At 50.0% G+C, this 23,356-nt stretch overlaps 1 protein-coding gene across 1 annotated transcript in view; it reads right to left on the reverse strand.

The window, feature by feature from the left end:
* Positions 1-5,533: 5,533 nt before the first annotated feature.
* ZHX2 (zinc fingers and homeoboxes 2) overlaps positions 5,534-23,356 on the reverse strand; it is an 88,836-nt gene continuing 71,013 nt past the window's right edge. The window contains exons 2-3 of the mRNA XM_077764492.1: positions 18,889-21,629; positions 5,534-6,832 (exon numbers count right to left, since the gene is read on the reverse strand). Coding sequence (XP_077620618.1) covers positions 18,892-21,411 — 2,520 coding nt within the window. The 5' untranslated portion in view covers positions 21,412-21,629 and the 3' untranslated portion in view covers positions 5,534-6,832; positions 18,889-18,891. The remainder of the gene's footprint in view (positions 6,833-18,888; positions 21,630-23,356) is intronic.

A 23,356-nucleotide genomic window follows, 5' to 3' on the forward strand; every position in this document is an offset into this window, starting at 1 on the left:
CTGGTCACTCACCTGACAGTTACACAGGGGTAAATAAGCACATGTGTGAGTGAGGGACTCACATCTCCCTGGAAGGTACTGCACGCAGGGTTTGTATCAGTGCAGGGCATTTGCTGGCAAGTGTCACACAAACCGAAGGAGTCATGGGTCAAATAGAGATTTACTTTTCATATCAAGAAGTTTAGAAAGGAAATCTTCAGGGGCGCCTGGGTGGCTCAGTGGGTTAAGCATCTGACTTCAGCTCAGGTCATGATCTCACAGTTCGTGAGTTCAAGCCCTGTGTTGGGCTCTGTGCTGACAGGTCAGAGCCTTGAACCTGCTTCGGATTCTGCATCTCTTTCTCTACCCCTCCCCCACTCATGCTCTGTCAGTCTCTCTCAAAAATAAATAAACGTTAAATTTTTTTTTAAAAAAAGGAAATCTTCTATACTTAAAGAAGTATAGAAGTACCGTTATAGGCAAGTTGTGGGAATGTAACCTACAACATAGGGAACATAGTCAGTAACATTGTAACAACTTTGTATGGTGCCGGCTGGTAACCAGACCTGTCATGGTGATATTTTTCTAATGTAAAAAATATCAAATCATCATCCTATTCATCTGAAACTAACAGGATATTGTATGTCAGTTATAATTTGATTAAAAATAGTTTGAAACTTTCATCTGAAGCACACGTTCAGGGGCTCCCCGAAGCTATGAGAGACGTAGTCTAAAGATCACTGGTGGATACAAGGTCAGAAGGGAGAAAGGAGAGTGGCACCAGCTATGCAGTGGCTGTCTGCCTGTGTGTCATTTGCCATTCCTAGCTGCAGGGGAAACTGAATTTCTCACCTGGAGCCGGGGGATGTTAGTGCCTGGGCAATATCTTGGTTCTGTTAGCAGGGGAGAATGAGGGGATGGATATTAGCTAGGCAACCACCACATATCTTCTCTCAGGTTCTAAGGGGAATAGATTAGAGGTGGAGTTCTGTGTTAAATATTGTACAAGTTTGTCCAAGCCTAGCAGGGAAAGGCACATTGATAGGTGTGGAGTAGGGCCCAAGGCATGCTTGGTGTGTATTTGCCATCTTTGGTCTAGCTAATAGATTGATCTGTGTGTGGGACTGTTTCCTCCCTCTACCCTCCCACCTGCTTTGCGTGCAGGGAGCCAGACTCTGATGGGCCGTGCCTTCTGACGTCTGATTGGGTTTGGTCATTGGAAGGCAGTGTCAAGACGGCAGAGGACCGAAGGAGAATGATGTCAGGGGATTTATTCCCCTAACTCTGTCCCTGCCGGGTCACCATGGTTTATATACTGAAGGTCACATCTCCTTTCAGGTAGCGCCTCTGAACATCTGCCCTCTGTGCGCTCCAGTAACTGCTCTATTTCTTACCCCTTCGGGCCAAGCTCCCTACATCCTGGTTGGTTGCCCCAAACCCTGCCCACACCTTTGCAAACACGAAGCTTTCCATAAACTCTCCCTAAATTACCCAGTGTTCCGTCTTTTTCCTCCAAGGATCCAGACTGAGTGAGGAAGTCTGTAACGCTTTGGGGGCTCGTTCTGGGTGAAGGTATTCGAGTTACTGCAGCGGACATCTTTGTTTCCCCTTTCCTCAAAGTCAAGGGCAGTGTGCCTCCTGCATTCTGCAGGATGCCTGACTCACTACATGCCCTGGGATGCACAAACGTCTTTTTTTTTTTTTTTTTACAAATAGTTTACTGTCAAGTTGGTTTCCATATAACACCCAGTGCTCATCCCCAGAAGTGCAACGTCTTTTTTTTTTAAAATTGATTTTTATTGATCAACCCCTCAGGGACCACGATGGTGCCTCTGCTATGGCTTGTAAGTACATCCGGCTGTGAAGCCCTCCAGACGGGAGCTTTCCGGAATCAGGAGGAGGGAACTGACATCCGTCCTTGTTTTCTCCAGCCTGTATGCTGGCAGGCCAGCGAGAGCTGTCATTTCTGAGAGCTGCTGGTGGGAAGTGGCAGTGCACCAGGTGGCCTAGAAGGACAAGTGTGCCCACACCTGGGACGCCACACGCCTTCCATCCTGTCCCCGACCTGCCTCCTAGCTCCTCAAGGCCCTGGAGTCTACATTCGGAAAACAGTTTCTGGGGTGTGATGTAGAGATTGATTCTACCCGCCTCCAGGAGGGGGGGGGAGGAGCCTTTCAGGGCCTTCAGAGGGGGGGGCAGGGGAGTGTTCTTGACTTGAATGAGTACGTGCATCACCTGAAGGTCAGCGTCGAACTGCAGATCCTGAGTCAACAGGTCTGGGTGCCAGCCAGAAATTCTGCACTCGCCACAAGCACCCTGGTGAGGCTGAGCCTGGGGCGGAGGCTGCTTGCTGGTCCAGGGAACACGCTTGAGTAGCAAGGACTCAGAGGCCAGCCATCCAATAGGGAAATGCCAGCCGCCGGTGGCTATGCACATTCAGTGTCTTTCCTTTGATTTTTAGATCAGAATCCCATCAACCCATCAGAACGGAACCTCTGTAACAGGTTAAGAAATATGTCGGTTTTGGTGACACTGTAAAGACAGGATGCTGGCCTTGGGAGTGGAAGGGTCCAGGGACTCAAATGATGTTGCCACTGTCATTGTCACCACCGCCAGCTCTTTCTTTCACTGCTCTTCTCCTTTTCTGGATTTTTTTGGCCTCTTTCTCTCTACCTACTGGCTTCCTGTCTCTGGCCCGGCTCCGGCTGCTGGTGCCTCCAGGCTAATAACAGTCATCTAGATGGGAAAAGGGAGCTCTTGCCCCAGCCCAGAGCGCTCCTGCACAGCCGTGCACCAGGCTCTGAATGGGGGGCTGGAGTGCCCTGGCTTGTCCTGTGGGAGGGGCGGGTCACCGTGATGGGCAGTCCTCCCCCCCAATCAGATGAGTGCAAGAGGCAACGAGCGAACCCCAGAGATAGGGGCCCTAGTGGAGGGAGGCAGGGGCGGACGGAAGCAACAGCTGTTCAGCCCACTCCACTGCTCTCTTCCACCTCAGTGAGAATCCTGTCCCACTCTTCCCCCTGAGAACCTGTCCGAGCTTCTGCCACCCTTCAGTCGTCCCCAAGCGGGCAAAGATGGCTCGACATATATTTTGCTGGACGGTTAAAAGAGCACAACCGTCTTTCCTGTGTATTTTCATTGCAACCAATTATCCAGGCTTCCTCTTCAATGCAGACATGAAAATAAAAAGACAGATGTTCTGGCTTGGTTTTCCCCTTTGATTTCATCAGGCATTCGATGGCATCTCACACTGCCTGGCTTGAAGAATGTGTTTATGTTGCTTGAGAGTGACAAGCGGACCTGCCAGGGCGGTAAGTGGCAGGAGCGGAAGGCAGATGCCTGCCCAGGGAGGAGCTGGAAGCGGATTTGGTCTGACGTCGCTAATGGGCTGGAGGGACAGGACGCAGGGGGAGAGGAGGCCTGTGGAAGGTCCGGGGCTGGGGACACGGGGGAGGCAGCGCAGGTGGGGGCCGGGAACGAGTGCGCTGTAGGCACTTTTCACTTTTTTCTCCTAATGAGAAAATTCCACACTGGGTTTTGGGGATTTTTTTTGGAAGAGAGGTGTAGGGGGAGTTTGGGGTCAAGGGGAGGAAGGAGAGTATTAGCTACACACGGCAACATCTCCAAAGCCAGAAGCACAGGTGTCTGGAATATCATCTCCTAGAACTTCATCCAGCTTCTTCCTATGTGCCTTTCTCACACAGGCGTCCCATCCGGCCGTGGGAAGGCACAGCCATCACACTGCCTGGCCTGCTGTCACTCTTTGGAGCAGCACGAGAGGAACGGAAATTTGCAGAGCACCTGTGTGCTGGGCGCTTTGCGAACTTGAGCGTAGTTCGTCCTGTGGCAAAGCTCTGCACCTCCACGCCTCAGAGGAGGAAGCAGGGGTGCGAGAAAACTTCGGTAAACCTAAGTTTACCTAAATTGTGTTGACCCCACAATATCAACTGGCTCTTGAGCCATAGAGCTAGGATTCGAACTTGGGTTTGTCTGACTGCCAAGCTGGCCCTCTAAATCCATGCATCTGTCCATCCATGCATCTGTCCATCCATCCACCATCCATCTATCCCACAAATATTTAGGGAGCACCTACTACATCCTGCCGCTGTGCTCGGGCCGGAGGGTGTAAGAGAGGGAATAAGACAGGCAATTCTTGTCCTCCTGGAGCTAGCTTGTAAGGCAGTGGGGTATGAAAGACCGTAAACAGATACATGGTGACACGCTGTGAAAAACAAGATAGAGGAGAATGAAGCAGGGTTGGAGGAAAGCACGGCAGACAGGCAGGGCTAGGGTGATGCAAGTATGGCGCCTAGGACGCAAAATTTAAGGAGGTGCCCACTTGTTGGGTCCCGTGCATTCAAGGTTGGCACTTACATGGTATTGGTTCCTAATGTTTTGTACCTGTGGGTGGCTGGCTTGCCTCCGTCTCACCCTGTCCTGCAGGTAGGGAGTTGTGGGGGGTGGGTGACATTGGAATAGAGAACAGGTGCTCTTGCAGAGGTCCCGGTGGGAGTGTGGTATCTGGAGCATGAACTTTGGGATGGCTGGTGGGGACTGAGCAGTTTCCGCTAAGCACAAGGCCTCCTGACTATGCAGGGCTTCAGGGGATGGAGAATGAACAGGGGGTGCAGAGAGCAGTGCGCGGGTATCTCCAAGGCAACTGGAGCTCCCAGACCATGGCTGCTGCAGGATTGGGTGGTTTTTTAGCCAACACCCAGAACTCTACAATATTCAAGATGGAGGACATTTTCCAGAGAAGGCCAACTTATTCGGAATCCCTGATTTTTCAGTGTTTCCTATGCTTGGGGAAGTGGGAGGGCTATCTGAAGAATATGCTTCCACATGCTTTATATACATGCTTAGTTTAGGTAAACTGGCCCAAAGTCCATAGGCCCCTGGAAAATCAAATATCTAGACCAGAGGTTCCCAAAGTGGGTTCCCCAGACCAGCAGCACCAGCCTTACCTCAGAAACTTGTTAGCAACACAGATTCTCGGATCTTGCTCTAGACCCACTGAATCAGAAACTTTAACCCCTCCAGGTGATTCTGGTGCCTGCCCAAGTCTGAGAACCACCGGTAGATGAGTGTCACCCGCGAACAGTGAGAGACTCTTTAAGCCTTACCTGGGCAGAGACACAGAGGCCAGTCTTCTCTGAGAAATGGCAGTGCCCCAATCACCCGTCGGCAGCGGCCCAGGGAGGGGAGGTGACTTACCTCGGGTCACCGGAGAGCGAGCAGTGGTCCTGCCCACCGCCGAGATCTCCTTCCCACTCACGCTCTTCCCGGCAGTATTTTATGAATCTACTTGTGAAGACCCCGGAGAAGGGAGGACGTATCGCTTCTCTGTGTCCAAGAGATATGGCAGATGCCTGCATCAACATGTACGCCCTGTTTTTAAAGCCCCATTTGTGCTGTCAGACCTCACCAAGACGGAAAATGAGAAATGTCAAGTGAATCTGTCATAACCACTTTGAACAAGAGGTGGCTGAGTCGGACCCCTCATGCCCTCGAAGCCAGACAGCAATGAATAACGAGGAGCAGAGGAAAAGGTTATAAAAATGTTTAGTCTTTGCTTTATTGAGTTACAACAAATGAGCAACAAGTTAGAAAAAATGTTTTTTTCTTCCAAACTCCCTACCATTTATTTGTGCAGTATACCCAAATGGGGGGCGGTGGGGGTGGGGGTTGCAAACACAATTCATATTGCAACATTTACACCAGATAGGTCTCCTGGTTTTTCTTCTTCAAAAGTTAGGACTAATTGAAAACAAACAAACAAAAAAACCCCAAAAAAACCCCCAAAAGTGCACTCAGGAATCTAAAGTTGGCCCAAAAACAAACACACAAACAAACAAAAAAATCAGTTCGTGGTGAGGCTTCAGGCTGATATCCTGTCAAATACCACACTGAGAAAAGGCAGTGAGGAACAGAAATTAAAACCAAAGTTGTTCATCTTTGTACCATCTAGGTAGGAAGACCTCTTTTTTGTTTGAGTTTCACAAAAGTAACGATAATGCTAAAAACGTGGAAGCCCTTTCTGCTGGTATCTAACAAGATGCTGAAAGAGGGAGCCCCTTGCTCCCCGGTTCTCTGGCGCTGACCCCGCCATGGTCAGCCAAGAGGCCAGGGGGTGGAGAAACCAGACCCACCTATTGGCAGTTTGGAAGGACCTGTGCGTGGCTGGACAGGGACCCCAGAGGTGGCTGGTGAGGGAGGGAGAACCGTTCGATTGGGAAGATGTGTCAAAGTTCTCTAAAACCCTCTGAAAGTTGAGACGGATGCCCAAATCGTAGCCCTTCCCACGGAGAAATCTCCCAGATTTCAAACTACTTTTTTAAAAAAACGAACTCTCCCTACCTAAAATCCAGTAGATATAATGGCACTAATGCTAACATTCCCCCCTCCCCCAAATTAATAAAATATTAAAAAAAAAAAAAAAGGAAAAGGAAAAGAGAAAAGCACAAGTGATCAGCCCTCCCTCCTGGAAAAAACCTTACAATGGTAGTGCTGGAAAATGACGTGGCCCTTGATTAAAAAGGTAACAAAATTCCCACATTGTACAAATTGGTTCCAGTATAGCAAGAGGTGGGGGCCGGGGCAGAGGAGCAAACTATTTACAAGGACCCATTGAAAACGCAGTAGTAGGACTTTGGCACTATGAACAATTCCCGCCGGTTCTCCGGGCGGGGTGTGTGTGAAGGCTGGGGCTCCGGCACTCGGCAGCCACACGCCAGCTGAGCAGTTCCACTTGGAGCCTCTGGCCAGGGTGGCCCACGGCCGGGGAGGGAGGTCCTCTTCTTTCCTCAAAGACAGGGCGTCCCCTTTATCAGCCATGCAGTTCTGACGGACGTCCCTAAAAGACAACGCAAAGCCAGAGAGACAAGGTGTCAGGAGATGATCGGTCCCTGGGCGGAAGGGGGCTGGGATCGCTCTTCCCCGCTCTCCTGGGGAGGACTCCTTCCAAAGCCATCCTAGGGCTTGGAGGATGGAGACAAGTGCCCCAGTTTGGGGCCAGTTTTTAAAAAAGAGTGTATTTTCCAGAATACAGTCTGACATCACCGGAAGCACCCCCAGAAACAAGCCTGAGGAAATAGGATGACTTTCTGGGCAAGTGGAGGTGGTGGCCTGTGATTCTTTTCTTCCTTGCAAGGCCCTTTTCTTATTCCTGGAGCGGCAGCCAGTCACAGGGGTTCCTAAAGAGGTTCCAGAGTCCGACAAACCTGGATTCGGGTCCTAACTTTTCTGTTTACGGACAGTGGGGTCGTGCACATGTGACATCATCCCTCTAGCGCTTAGTCTATGCTTCTGTCAAACAGGTGTGAGAAGGGGGGTTGCTGCGATGATTAAGTCAACACGTGCACTAGCATTTGGAATAGTGTCCAGCACAGGATTACAGAGCATTATACATAGTAAGTATATTACATAGTGTTAACGACTTGTGGTTTTTGTTGGCTGCAGCCTTTTCCAAGCATGGTAAGGTATATAACAGTGATCATAACAAGATGAAACATTTTAAGTGTATTTAAACAATTTTTAATGTTTATTTTTGAGAGAGAGAGAGACACAGAGTGCGAGTGGGGGAGGGGCAGAGAGGGAAGGAGACAGAGAATCTGAAGCAGGCTCCAGGCTCTGAGTTGTCAGCACAGAGCCCGATGCGGGGCTCAAACTCACAGATCGTGAGATCACGACCTGAGCCAAAGTCGGATGCTTAACCGACTGAGCCACCCAGGCGCCCCTTAAGTGTATTTTTAATTTGATGTTCATATCAACCTTCAGAGGTGCATGACCATTGTTCCCATGTTACAGCAGAGGAAACATTTTAGCACAGAGAGGCTAAACACTTTATCCAAGGCTGTACAGCTGGGACGTGGCCCCGTCAGGAATCAAACCCAGGCAAGCTCCAGAGCCTGTGCTTATAACACACCAACAGTATTAATACGAGTCCGAATGGAGAAATGCTTAATTCTTATGTTCTTTGTGTTATCAAAACAGTGCAAGGACCCTCTTGTGAGTTGAGTTATATCCCAAAAAGATATACTGAAGTCCTAATCCTCAGTATCTCAGAATGCAACCCTATTTGGAAGTTCCTTTACAGAGATAAGTAATCACATTAAAATGACATCATCAGGGTGTCCCCTCACCCAACAGGACTAGCAGCGTTATAAACTGGAAGTCGGGACACTGAGACAGATTCCCACAGGGCGTACGCCACACGAAGACGAAGACGGAGACCATGGTGATGCATCTAAGAGCCAAGAGACGCCAAGGGACATCAAGGGCTGCCAGCAAGCCCACGGAAGCAAGGAGTGAGGTGTGGAACAGACTTTCCGTCACAGCCCCCAGAAACAACCCACTCTGCCAACACCAGACTTCCAGTCTCCAGGACTGTGACAGAATACATTTCTGTTGTTTAAGCCACCCGCACTGTGGTACTTTAACGCGGCCCAAGGAAGCGAAGACAGACCGCCATGATTACCCTTGTGGGCTCCCAGGATCTGAAGCTCTGCAGAAGGAATCCGAGGGGAGCGTCGAGGGCGACAGCTAGGGCTCCATGACAGGCTGGAAGTTGATCAGATCTGTAGATTCCTGAAGCCACTGGCTTTTTCTCTGCCTCCCTCTTAGAAAGGCCGCTTCTAGTAGAGAGGACCCTAAGAAGTGCTTTTAGCACAGGGGACCAAGAGCAAGCGGACTTGACTTCTCAGCCAGAGGCATGGGCAGATCCTCTGTACGGTCATTCTGTCCTAAGGTCTGGAGGTCAGCCGTCCCCACATTTCCGAGGTGCTCCTGACTAGGAGAATGAATACTGGAGTTAAGAAGCCAACTTGTGAGAGAAATGTCTGCGGATGAAACCAGATTCTGCGGGTGTCCTTGGGATCTGGTACTGCCTGAAAGTCATCTAGCAAAAGTCACTGAATCGTAAGAGCCATAGGGCTCCTTACAGGTGGTGCTGCCGACATCACTCAGTTCACAAGGAAAAGGAGGGGGGTTCCAGGAGGAAAGGGGAGTCCCCCAAATCACGAGACTTCTCAGAGGCACAGTCAGACACAGTAATGACCTTGGTGCTAATGCTAAAGCACCTTGTCTCCTCCTTACAGTAACCCGGCAGGCAGGCGACTGTTAAGCCTACCGCGGGTGAAGGGATAGGGGTGGAGATGAAATGATATCAGGCACGTAGTAAGCGGTGGAGCCCGCACTCCTCCAAGGCCAGTCCATCCTCAGTGGCTCCTCCCACACCTAAATCGGGTCCAGGCTCCCTGTCCTGCTCGCACAGTCTCCCCCTGCAGGGAGCCACCTGGGGACCGGGAGAGCATGTCTGCTTCAAAGGCAGGGGCTGGCGGTTCCGGGCACCCAGAGAGGTCCACGTGCTTACTACTGCCGATCCCATGGAGGGCCACATGCACCCCCGGCTGGGCATGGGGACCAGAGCCAGCCTCCTCCTGTGCTCCCCAAGGAGCTGGGTTTCCGCAGCAAACAGGGTCCGTCACCACCCTCGCAAAGGGGGGGTCCCACTGCATCCCCCTGAACAGTTCTCAGGATGCCAGGAAACAAGGCCCAAGACGGGCGGACTGCTGCCCTTCTTCCTCCTCCCAGCCAGGCTGCAGAACGCCAGGCGGCACACGACGGTGGGCACCGCAAGGTGGGGCGTCAGAGTGGAAAGGGCCGTGGAGCCGCAGTAGCTGGCGTGCCTGGGTGCCTCCGTAGCCGGCCCGAGACTCACCCCCATCCGTCACACCTGCCGGCTGCTGGGAGGGTTACAGGTGGGGAGTGCCGAGCGTGCACGTGCTCCCAAATACTGCTTCCTTTTCCCTTGAGGAAGGCCAGGTGTGAAACCGGGGCCTCAGGTCTAAGTGAGCTCAGGTGTGTGTGCGCGCACGTGTGTAGACATATTTACTCTCTCTCCCTCTCTAAAATGAAACTGAACCCTGTCTCTTCAAGCGAATGACAAAAACTCTCACATTTTAGATATGCCCCCATATTGAGGTGGTTCTTCATTGGGCGATGAGTTATAATTCCCTTGTGTCATTTAAAAAGATTTTTGTTAATGTTTATTTTATTTTTGAGAGAGAGAGAGAGAGAGTGCAAGCAGGAGAGGGGCAGAGAGAGAGAGAGAGAGAGAGGACAGAATCCGAAGCAGGCTCCAGGCTCTGAGCTGTCAGCACAGAGCCTGACGCGGGGCTCAAACTTACGGACCACGAGATCATGACCTGAGCTGACGTTGGACACGCAACCGACTGAGCCACCCAGACGCCCCTTCTTGTGTCCTTTCTTGTGGACAGGAACACACATGAGCCTCCAAACAGATGTTTTCCCGAAGAAAAGAAATACTGCACAAAGCCCTTAATTCCCCCCCCTCCCCCCCCAAAACAGACTGCCGGGGACAAAAGGGTGACCGGAGAAAAGGACACCAAGCTGCTTGTGCAGAGCCCCCAGACGTCAGTGGGTGGCTCTGGGCCCTGGGAGCACCCTCGGACTTCAGCTCTCCTTTGACCTCTCCCAGGGTGCGTGGCAGCGGGCAGGACTGTGGGAGCTGGCGAAGCTCTCAAAGGGCGGCGGGGAAGCCACTGGAAACAGAAGGCAGGGCGGTTTCCCTTCCCCATGAGAGACACAGCCGTGGCCCAGCCACTTCCCCTCGCGCAGTGTGTCCTAGCCACAGGCTGCTTCCCCAAAAGGCCTTACCCCCAAGCGCCCTCAGGTCTCCTCCAGCACAACTGTATCACTGTCTTCAAACTGCCTGGTTAACTGCACGTCCTGTGAGGACGTGCATGGGGCCCACGGTGTCCACTACTGACTCCTGGCCCCAGGCCCCGCTCTGGGTCTGGCCCACACAGTATGCCCCAGTGTTGATTAGTGAAAGAAAAACGGGATGAGCAGGTGCCCTTAGAGGGGTGGCTGGTTACACAACGTTGGTGACAAACTCCCATTTTAGGTTTTCATTTTAGAATAGCACTGTGATTTTGACTGTGTGGCCTCTTGCTAACCCCCTGGGCTTCTATCCGCCATCTTACCACCAGGGCAGAGACATTGCCCATGGCAGAGAACCAGTTACCCGATAGATTATTTGATCCTCGAGCACCGGATCTCCACTTTGGGAGGAAACCGCAAAATCATCGGGCCCTTTGCTTATGGCCACTCTTCTACCAAGTGGATGTCCAGCCTCTTCCGGGACCCTGCCCAGAATGGAGAACCCTCTGCCTTTATAGCGGTCCCTTTCTATCTTGGGGACAACTTGGAAGGTTAAAGAGTACTATCTAATTCTTTAGCAAAATCTGCTTCTTTATTACTTTACCCACTGGGGAAACATGAAAAAATTAGAATTCTTTTCCCACATGATACCTTTCTGTTTCTGTGTCTCTTTAATTTTCCCTGTAGGGATTTCCCTAAGCCCCGTGGCCTCAGGAGAGAGTAATGCTGTACTCCGTGAGAAAGAAAAACAAGCACCGTGATAGTGATTTATTATCTTAATAATATTTGAGTCAAACTTTCTTTTCTTGAGAGGGGGCATGGTCTGATTTTAATTAGAATTGGGAAAAGGAAAACATGGTGGCGAGGAGAGGGATTAAGTGATTTCCCAGTGGACCAGGAAGACTCTGTCCCAACTCAGATCGTTCCTGTGCCAGGTCCTGGTCAACTCTGGCACATCTGGCCAAAGCTCTTTCCCCACAGCAGTTTGGAGGAGCCTTTGGGTTTGGGGAAATTGCCGAGACTTATAAGCCAGGCAAGTCTTCCCCAGGCTGCTTGCAATGAGGCTCAATGGGAGAAGGACTCAAAGGGGTATTGGCTCTTCCTGCCCTTTTTCCATCAGAGGATATTATCCAGAGGAGTCCAAAGAATTTGAGCAAACAGAATCATATTTTAAAGCCACTAGGCACGCCCCTGATGTGTTTATGCATGTGGATTAGGGTTTGAATGCCAGCTCCCCCACTTTCTAACTCAATGATCTTGGATGAGTTACCTTTCTGTGCCTCATTCTCCTCAACCATAAACTGAAACAGAATAGCGTTGACTTCAGAGAATCCACAATACATGCAAAGTGCCTGGCACAATAAGGGCTCAGCAAATGTTACCCCTTCTCAATNCCAAGTTGGAAAGGCAGGAAGCATTTAGCCAAATTCTTCTCCATTAAAAAAAAAAAAGTGTCAGGGCACCTGGGTGGCTCAGTCGGTTGAGCGCCCAACTGTTGATTTCGGCTCACGTCATGACCTCATGGTTCATGGAATCAAGCCCTGCATCAGGGTCTGTGGTGACAATGTAGAGCCTGCTTGGGATTCTCTCTCTTCCTTGCTCTCTGCCTCTCCTCACCATCTCTCAAAATAATAAACACTAATAATAATAATAATAATATATTAAAAATAAAAGACTGTCAATTCAGAGTCAGCAACTAAGCAGTTGCTGACGCTAATGCCGGGCCCCTGTTTAGGGGATTTCATTTGCATTATTTCATTTAATCCTAACAACAACAGACAACTCTATCAGTGCTATGGACTGAATTATGTCCCCTGGCCCACCATTCATATGTTGAAGCCTAAACCCCAATCTGACTGTATTTGGAGATGGGCCTTTAAAGAGGTAATTATGGTTAAATGAGGGTCATAGGGTAGGGCCGGAGTGTCCTTATAAGAAGAGAAAGACACACCAGGAGGGCACATGCATGAGGAAAGACTAGGAAAGGGCAGGACACCCAGAGAAGTGGCTGTCTGCAAGCCAAGGAGAGAGGTCACACCAGTAACCAACTCTGCTTGGAACCTTGATCTTGAACGTTCAGCGTCCAGAACTGTTAGGAAATAGATGTTGTTTAAGCCACTCAATCTCTGGTGTTCTGTTCCGGCAGCCCTAGTTGACTAATATCGTTAAGCATTAAGGTTACAGAGACCTACTAATAATAGAGAATAAAGTAAAACATAAGTGCATGTGGATGCTCTAGAATTTTCCACCATCCATCCTCCATTTACCACTAGGGCAGAAAGGTCTGAACGCCCAGATATCTGCAACACGGCTTTCCTTTTACTCCTTCCTTGAGTATCTCAGAGCATCTAACCTTTCTCTACAGGATCGTACACACTGAATCACGTAGTCCTCTTTACCGGTAAGGTGGAGGAGATTCAAGGGAAATCTGGACTATTTGTAGTTCAACTACCACTCTGGTTTTTAATCCATGAACTCCTATGAAGTGTGAACTCGGGCAAATCACAGCCACAATGGCCACCTTTTAGGTCCCCTGATGTGTGAAGTTCCCACTGACCTCAGGGCCTTTGAGTATGCTGTATCTTCAGCATGGAATGCTACTTCCCTCCTCTCTGCTTAGCCAACTCGTACTTGACTTTTTGGATTTTCATTCATTTATTATCTCTTCAGAGAAGCCTCCCCCAACCACTTAAATCAAGTCAAATTCCCCTATTCTATATTCTCACAGACTGTGTACCTTTCCTTCAAAAAACTTGTCAGCATGGCAATCTTTCCTTTTTGTTTGATTAAAGTTTCGTTCCTCATTAGACTGTGGGCTCCATGAGGGGAGGGGCATGCTGGGTACCACAGCCTCCTAGAGTGTGGCACGCTGCAGGCATTCCACAAATACCTGATGCATGAATGAGCCAAATCACTTATATTGGATGTCTCTGGACTAGTTACTTCCTCTCCTTGGGGGCCACATCCTTCCTCTGACAAATGAGGGAACTTCGACTTCATGATTCCTAAGTTGCTACCAGCTGCCCAAAGCACAGTGAGAATTCCTAGCGTGAGAAGTCCCAGAATGAGGTAAATGGAAGTGGTAACAGTTAACTCCCCATTAGGTGCCAGGGCAGCGAGGCTAATGTGCAGCCCCTGAGAGGCATCACCCAGTAAATAACCAGTGATGGATTCTCTAGCAGACCTTTTCCTGGAGCTGCTCACATGCATGGAAAGCAAACTGTCTCCACCTTCTCTCCTCTGCCAGCTGTCAGCTAATGAGGCTAATGAGTGATGGGAAATAATGAGGAGGGGGAGGAGAAGGAGGGGGAAGGAAAGGGGAGGAGGAGGAGGAGGGGAAAGGGGAGGAAGGGGAGGGGGAGGAGGAGCAAAGGACTGAAATACCAGGTTCCAGACAACTGGAAGCCAACTATGTTTGTTAATTCTCAGGTTGGTTCAATACATTGCTATTAAGCATCCAACCTGAATTAGGCACTAGGGACTCAGAGATTAATGGGATATGGTCCATGCATTCAAGGGTCTGGTGGAGGAAAGACAGGGAAACAATTACATTTTCATCCATGCATGCCTCCATCCATCCATCCATCCATCCATCCATCCATCCACTCATTCAAATATCTGTACTGAGGCAGCTAGTGTGAATAGATTGTGGAGGCACCCACATCCTGGATCCTAAATTATAGCCAGGAGGCACCTCTTGGTAGCCCTGCATTTTTTAAGCAAGCTGAACTCTGGAAAATATTTTTTCTGACACTGCATGAAATTTCTCTCTTGTCCAAAGCCATCCCTAATCATGAGTTGCAAATTGTCAGAAATTGGGAGGTAGCAAAGTTAGTGCATGAGTCACTATGTATTGGTGTTTGTCTGTAGTATTAAGAAGTGGCCAAGTTCTGTTGGTCCAGCCTGACCGGTGAGGGTTTTACCAACTGTACTTGGGTCAGGCACTGGTGCCTGATGGGCAAGAGCTGCCCTTGGGTGCAGCCGCTGGCTGAGGACCCCATGGGAAGTCTCTCTGAGCCTCGGTTTTGCCCTTTGCACCACGGAAAGAAAGCCATACCTATGCCACAGGGATGAACTGAGGTTTAAATGATTTAATGGATGTGCTAAGAAGAATGCCAAGCACATGGCATATACCAGTAAATAGAAATTCTTAGTAGTAGGAGTACTGGGATATTCCATCTGGCCAAACATCGAGGCATATGTCTGGCAATGTTTGGCTCAAGTATTCTGACTCATTTTTAGGAAAGGAGGAATTTACTGTTCAGCCTCTTACCACATGACGGGTTTCTCAATGGGTAGCTCACAAGTGTTTGGACCCACAGGCTGAATCATGGCAACACAATTCAAGGTTTGGAAAGGACTCCTTACCTTTCCATCTACCCTCAAGGCTGAGTGTACCTGGCCTGAGTCCATGCTGTCATGGGCTTGGGAAGCTCTCAGCAGAGGGGGTGCTGAACAGCAACAGGGGAGGAGACCCCACCCTGGAGACCCCTACCCTGGATGGAGTCTGCTCTGAGCTGCTCATCCAAGTTCATTCTCTCTCTCTCTCCTCTCTTTCTCGTCTGTACATCCCATAACACCCTTTGCGAAGCCAAAACTGTGCATTATTTTCAGGATTATCATATGTGTAACAACTGAACCCAACTGCAGCTTCCTAAATAAATATGTGTTTAAATAAAGGCATCACTGAATATTTATGAATTTCAAGGGACCCATGTGTTCGGTTCATAAAAGCTGTGAAGTAATTTGGAGGGATTTCTTCCCTCTAAGTTGAAAGGTTCCTTTAAGCGGGTGCCTCTGTCCAGGATGCCACCACCAGGCCAGACCCGCAGCCTGTTTCTCAATATAGTGGCACCGCGGAAACATCAGAAAGTCAATGAGGGATACTGGATGTCACCAGGTGTCAAGCAGACCATGGCATCTTGTTTAGGAATATTTTCCAGTTCATACTTGAGGGCATTTGACATAAACATAAAGGGGGTTCCTGGGAATTCCTGGGTGTGTGTGGGTGTTTGGGGGGGGTAGAAAACAGCTGGTTCCCTCATCTTTGAATTATCTAATGTCAATTGTCAGTCCTTTTTAAAAAAATTTTTTTTACATTTATTTTTGGGAGACAGAGACAGAGCAGCTTACCTCTCGGCATCACTAGGAGCACTGAGGAAGACTCTCTGGGGCCAGAGCACTTCGCTCAGCCTCTGACTCTCAGGAGGCCCTGTACCCACCCCTCCATCCTCTGCCCTTCCCTCCAGAGCTGCCCTTTATGGTTTCAGTATTGCTTCCTCCCTTCCTTTTCTCTTGGGCCTCTCGTGAGGGGCAGGCCACTGGGCATTTTCCACTGTCGGTGGTGGTCAGCTTGGAGGATGGGGACAGGTGGCCTCGGGGCCCCTGGGGAGCTGTTACCCCTAGACAAACCCCACTCAGCGATGGGGACCTGGAAGTGTCATCTGAACTCACTCTCGGACACGGGACACTAAGCATTCTTCTATTCAAATTCGGCAAACACACCTGGTTCAGAATAGCCTTTGCTTCCCGTGGAAAACCATGGTCTTTTCTCTGAGCTGCCTTTTCTTAGCATCTGCTGAACCCCAGACTCGGCTTTCTGGCTGTGCCCAAACTCTCTTGGGTCCTCAACTGTACCGTTCCTCTTCTCATCCCCGAAACTTTCCTCGTCGGTGCCTTCCACATGAACCTCTCTTCCTTATCAGTGCACCGGCCAGCTCCTTCCCTTCAGCTAGTTCCTGAGACAGATGTCCCTTCCTCCAGGAAGCCTGCCCTGACCTCAGCCTGGCTGCCCCTCCTGTGTGCTCCCATGCACAGCTGGGCACGTCCCTATCACACCATGAATCACCCCGGCTCATAAAGGAAAGAGCAATTTCCTCTCTCCTTGGCCTGAGATCCATGTGAAAGGGCTCTTATTGCCTTCTTCATCCCGTTAGCTCTGGTACTTCGCACAGACACTGGCACACAGTAGGTGTGCAGAATGTATTTGCTGGATTGAACTGAACCCTACTGCCTACTCCATGGTAGGAGGAAAAAGCAATCAAGATGACTTATGTCACGTACTGGAAAAGGTCAAGGATAGAAGACAGGGCAAGCTAGGACTCAAAGGAAGATAGGAGAATAGTCAGAGGGAGGAATCAAGGTAGCCGGAGGGTGGGGGCAGCTGGTACTATTGGCCTTTAGGCCCCTCCTGCCACTAGCCCCTCCCCTCTGGGCTGCATCCTCACCTGAACCCCATTACCATTCCCTCCTGGAAAGCGGGGAGGGGGGTGTGTGGCAGGAAGAAGACTTGATGGCATCTTTGACTGGCTGTTCCTTAAGCTGCTCTTTCACTAGCTGATGGAACTGGCTAAAATAAGGTTTCTAAGAAGACTTTAGTTTTCACTTATTTCTTTATTGCTATTTCTTACTATGAAATAAATGAACTGATGAGTGGCATGACCGGCTAAAGTTGTCTGAAGTCACTAATAAAGGAGTATGGTAATTTTGGGAACTTATCAATCATTCTGGAGGTTCTTACCTTTATTTTGTTGTTTTTAAAGATGACATGGATGGGGGGAGGAGGCTTTTGTTGCCTTTTAAGCGACCTCTGGAGAAGCCAACGTGGGCAGCGGGTAAATCACACCTCTCCCTCCTGGTTCCAAGCTGCCCCTGGGATGTGTCGGCTTGGGCCCANNCCTACCACCAAGCAAGCTGCTGTGTTTTTAGGCCTTGATTTGCACAGACCTCTTGTGAGAGCACAAACACCAGGGCCTGGGTGCGTGTCCCATCATGTGGATGACACGGCCATTAGTAACCATGGTAACCTCCCTTCCCAGGCTTTTGTGGCTCCACAGGCCTAATTTACACCAGTCTCTTCCAGATTTGAATGGGTTCTGGGGACCCAATCAGCACAATTATGATCCCGGTTATGTAGTGAGAAACGCGCCTTCCTCCACCATGACTAGGCAAACACCAAAACCTGTCAGGTTGAAAGAAACAACCCCAAATCTCGAGCCAGTAAACTTGGTTAACTACCTTGAAAATCCAAAAAAAAAAGGAAAGAAAATGAAAAAAAACAAACAAACCAGAAAGAAAAAGGAAAAGACACATTCTTTTCACGTCCGTTTCTTACAGCAGCGGACACAAAGCAGGCAGAGGCCGCGTCCCTACTACAGCTGCGTGGAGACTGAGGAACGGCGAGGCCCCAGAGCGTGTGTCCACGACCCGCCCTGGCCCGCAGCGTGGTCACACACGGGCACGGCCTGGCAAACGAGGACACAAAATCCACCCGCCCCTAGCGAGACCAGGAAACCGAAGGACTCCATAAGAATCGGCTTTTCGCTCCCTTCGCTGCTTCTGTTCTGGCCAGGACCTGCACCCCATCCTACACACGCCTCCTTGGAAGGGACCAGGAGTTCATGATTCCTCTGGAGCCTTCCAGCTCCTAGATAACATCTCAGGAAGGACCGGACGAGGTCATTGTGTGGCATACACCTATTCCAGACCACTGGCACTAGACATCTCGTCGCCGAAATTCCCTGGCTCTAGGGAACGAGTGACTTATGATGGACATGTGGACCCCGAGAGGACATGTGCTCCAGACCACACCGGTCAGTAAAATCCCCAGACCCCAAGCAAAGACAAGACTCCTGCTCCTCTCCTTTTGGAGTCTCCCAGACGCTCAGTCTGTGTCTGCTCGCTCTCTTGCTCTCTCTCCTCTGCTCTCACTTCCTGCTGGCTCGCATCTGATTTCCATCCTGCATGAAGCCAAGGACCCTTTTGACTGGTCCTGTGGGACCCCCTCTGGGTCCTCCACCCTGGCCTAATGGCATCCCTGGTTTTCTTCTTTTTTAACTTTTTTAAAACAAGAACCTTTAAAAAGAATCCATGATTGGGGCGCCTGGGTGGCTTAGTCGGTTAAGCGTCCGACTTTCGCTTAGGTCATGATCTCACGGTTCGTGGGTTCGAGCCCCGCGTCGGGCTCTGTGCTGACAGCTCAGAGCCTGGAGACTGCTTTGGATTCTGTGTCTCCCTCTCTCTCTGACCCTCCCCTGCTCACGCTGTCTCTCGCGGTCTCTCGCTCTCTCTCTCCTAGAAATAAATTAAAAATATTACAAAAAAAAAAAAGAATCCATCATCTGTGTCAGCATCTCCATACCCTACAACCTGGATGGACCCTGGAGATACAGAGAAAGCAAGCCAGCATCCTCCCCTAGTTACCTGGGGGCAGCGGGGGGCTGTTACCTGTTAGGCCTGGCCAGCCTCGGCCGGGGTGCTGTCGGAGTCCGAGCCGGCCTGCTCTGTGGTGCCTTCGGCTGCGGTCTGACTCCAGCTATCTGACCTGTCTGAGACGGCGTCCTCCTCTCCGACCGTGACCTCCACCCAATCCACAACACCCGACTCCTCATTCTCGTCGCTGCCCTGGCCGTCCCGGCTGCTGCCCTCCGACCTGTCCGAGGTGGCTTCAGAAGGCTTGGCCGGCACCCCGTCCTTGGCTTGATCGTTGCTCACTTTCACCCTGGGCACCAGTTTCTCCAAGTCCTCTTCACAGAGCTTTTTGGGGTCCTTGTAATGTTGCTGACCCACGTCACTCCCGTTCTTTGGGCTCTCAGCGATGATGGTTTTCGCTGCTTTCCTGGGCGCGGCGTCGTAGCCGTGATCTCCCGCTATGTGCTGGTGCTGGTACTGCTCCATCCACTTTAAGGTTCCGGTTTTTAGCAAGCACCTGTTCTCCTTGAACCAACGCACAATTTCAGTCCGGACCAGGCCGGTCTTGGCTGCTAACTGGTCATACTCCTGGGGAGTAGGCCACTGGGTTCTTGCAAACGTGCTCCGCAGCAGGTGTACCTGTTCTTGGTTTTTCGTAATTGCTGGTGAAGGACTGGGCAGAGAGCTGGCTAACTGGGCACCAGAGAGCTGGTCAAGTCGAGACAGAGCACCGTTGGGTGCCACCACGTCTTGGCCTTTTTTGCCAGTCCCCATGGAATCCAAAACTGCTTGCTCCATGGTGTCCCGAAGCTTCCGTCTCTCTGAGAACCAGGATTCAATCTCTCTCCTGCTCAGCTTGGTTTCCACCCTTAGTCTATCCAATTCTACTTGGGATGGGAAAGAGCTTTTCAAAAAGCTGTCTTCCAGGATTTTAACCTGACCCTGTGTTTTTTCTTTGAATTTCTGTGGGGCAAAGTCTGGGTACGCGTGGTACGTGCGGCCGTGTCGGGAGGCTGCGATGGCCAACTGGTCTTTGGCAAGGGATTCGCTGGTGATGTGGACGATACCTCTTTGACACCGATACCGGTGATCGCTGAACCACTTCTTGATCTCACTTCTGGCAAGGCCGGTCACCTCAATGAGCCGATAGACCTCAGCGTCATCAGGAAACTGGCTCTGGAGAAAGCTTGCCTTGAGATGTGCAATCTGCTCCTTTGTCTTCTTGCGGTCGCTGGCTGGGGTCAGCAAAGGGTTGGCCGCCACTTTGGGTGGGGGCTCTGGCACCTGAGCGACGTGTGGACGCTTGGGCTCGGGGGCAGCTTGGGGAGTCACCAAAGGTCTCTTTTGGCCATGGTTGGTCACTCCGGCCACGGCAAGCGTGATGGGGGAGCAAGAGACGGTTGTTGACCCGCTCGTCACCTGAGTCAGCACCAGGCTGGTCTGGCCGAGAATCTGGCACGGCAGAGCCGTCTGGAGGATGGGTTGTGACATCTTTGTGGGGGCCAGCTGGGCCGGCAGCACGGTGATCGTGGGGGGTACTGACTGGATGGTGCCATTAAACATCTTTTTCCGGGCCTCCTCCACCTCCTCCGGGGACCAGCTGATGCCGTGCTTTAAGCGCTGTGTGGCAAACCAGATTCTGATGTGCTCTTCTGGGTGTTTGGAAGCAGCTGTTAGCCAGGACAACTCGGCCTGGGTTGGGTAAGGGAACTTGTTGAAGGAGTTGATCATGGTGGCATTTGTGTCCAGGGCAGAGTTGTATTTGGTAGTATTCAGTGGGACGGGGACCTTCGGGACAAGGTTGATATTTGGTGGGAGCTGGACAGAAGGCGTGACGTGCCCTAACGTGTCCTGGAGAAGCTCCACGCCTCCCAGTCTCGAGAGGATCTCAGCCGCGTCTGTCACCAGGCGGGCAGTCCCTTCCACGTGGTTCTCGGGAGTGGCCTCCTCTGGCTTCTTGGGCACCTTCTTGGCATCAGCTTTTGGTTTCCCTGGCTTCATGATGGGGGTTTTACTCACTGAGATTCCAGGATCACCGTCGCCGCTTCCCAGGCTGCTGGTGGTGATGGACACGATGTGGTTGGTGGCTTCGATGGACTGCTCTAAAACAGTTTGATTATTGCGCTTGATTAACTTCAGCTTGAAGTTGGTCTCCCCGGGATGGAACTTGGAGTTGTGGTCAGACAAGGAGTCGTACTTTTTGGTTGTGAAGTTACATTCGGCACACACGTAGAGGGGGTTGAGAATCACGTTGGGGTGCTGCGTGTCAACGTGTTCTGTGAACTCATTCAGGTTTTGCGTGGAGTAGGGGCAGTATTTGCATTCATAACCACCTTGGAGTTTTTTGGATTGGTTTTCCCCTGTAGATTTCACCTCTATCACTTCATTTTCTTTGGAAGAGTTCTCGGGTTCCACTGTCCAACTGTCCTTGGCTGCTTCAGGCTGTGGCGTGCTGATTCCTTTTTCTTTGGCCCTGTCTCCTTCCTCGGGCACATCTTGTTCTACCACTTGTGATGTCCGAACCATGCACGGAGTTGTGGATTTTCGCTTGCTTGCCATGTCTGGGTGCAACAGCTTAAATTTGGGGAGGGGGGCAGGTGGGGAAAGGGCAGTGAAATTTTTGGAACAAATCAGATAAAAGGCTTTGGGCTTTATTCCCCCTCCAATGGCTTTGGCTTCCCTTGAATGCTGAAGTCTAATGTTTGAGTGTCCAGAATGATCTCAGCACAAAAAATTGTAACTGCTCCAGTGGCTAAACACAAGAGGCAGCATCATATCTGTGGGACAAGAACAAAGATAGGGTCAGTGTTCATCTATAAGGCAGAAGAAATTAGCATTTCTTTCTAGCCCACCCCAACCGGCACCCACAATAAAGCAGACACCTAGGTATGCACGGAGTGTGAGAGAGGGTGCACGTGAAAATAAAAGATCACATTCTTCTCTTCCTTTCTTAGGGAAGGGCAGGGGAGCCCGTCCAATGCAAGCAAAGGAGGCAGGGCACCCATTCATGTTTTGAGGCAAACAGATACAGAAATGCAGTGAAGACACCAGGCTCTGAAGTGGGGGGTGGGGTGGTGGAGATGAGATTTCGAGATATCACTGGGCTCTCAGGCTGCTTTAATTGACGGTTACATCAGAAGCAAGATGCTTACTTGGGGCCAGCAAATGGTGTTTATATGGGCATTAGAAAATGGATATCAACTCTTGTTTCTTATCACAGGAGTTAAAAAACCAGGATAGAAATCCCAGAAAATGCTCTGAAGTATAAAGGAGAAAAAAAACACCCCAAAATACTGTATTTCCTTCATTTCATTTGAAAGGTTCCCCATTTCTATAAATATTGAGCAAACTAATGACTTAAGAAATGGCTGCATGATATTACCTTGGAGGGATATACACGCATGATATATTTAGTCATTCAGCTTTTGTTGGACATTTAAGTTGTTTCCAATTTTTGGCTCTTCTCAACAAAACTGTAGTCAACACCCTGAGTCCTCATTTCTGATGAGTCCTTATTTCTACCTTAGGATGGATGCGTACACACAATAGCACTGGGTTAAAGAATATGCGCATTTTAAGTTCTCCTGACTCACATGGCCAACTTTTGCATCAGTGGCCCTTCCCCTGGCAGGGAATGAGAATGCCCAACTTACCGTTCAGCCTACATGGAATATTACCATGAAAACACTTTGCCAATTAGATAGGGTTAAACAATTTTTTAAAAATAATTTTTTTAATGTTCATTTTTGAGAGAGATTTAGAGACAGAGTGCGAGCTGGGGAGGGGCAGAGAGAAAGGGAGACAAAATCCGAAGCAGCTTCCAGGCTCTGAGCTGTCAGCACACAGCCCGACATGGGGATCAAACTCACCAACTGTGAGATTGTCATATGACCTGAACCAAAGTCGGACGCTTAACCAACTGAGCCACCCAGGTGCCCCAGGGTTAAACCATCTTAATATACTTTTGTGCTTTCCTTCATTGCTAATCAGGTTGGACTACTTTCAGAGATTTACTTGCCCTGTGTGTTCTTTCGTTTAGAATTGCTTATTCATGCCATTTTTCTCTTGTGTTGCTCAACGGTTTTACTATTAATTTACAAGAGTTGTCTCTATATTGAGTATCAGTACTTTATTATATCTGTTGCAAAATGTTTCTAGTCTGTCATTTACCTTTTATGTTCGTATATGGCATTTTTTCATGTCTCTACATGCAAAAGTTTTAAGTTTTAGGCAGCAACTTTGCCAACCTTTTTCTTTTGTGCTCCTTTCACTGTGACTTTATATACAGAAAGTGGTTCCCAGTTACAGGAAACAAACTGCTCGTTACCAGAGAGGGGAGGGTGTGGGAGGGCAGATGAAATAGTCAAAGGGGATTAAGAGGTGCAAACTTTCCGTTAGAAAAAAATAGGTCCTGGGATGTAATGTACAACATAGGGAATATAGTCAATAATATCGTAATAACTTTGTACAGTGACAGATGGTAACTATCTTATCGTGGGGATCA

Source organism: Crocuta crocuta, unplaced genomic scaffold (assembly GCF_008692635.1).
Source record: "Crocuta crocuta isolate KB4526 unplaced genomic scaffold, BGI_CrCroc_1.0 scaffold260, whole genome shotgun sequence".
Lineage (NCBI taxonomy): Eukaryota > Metazoa > Chordata > Mammalia > Carnivora > Hyaenidae > Crocuta > Crocuta crocuta.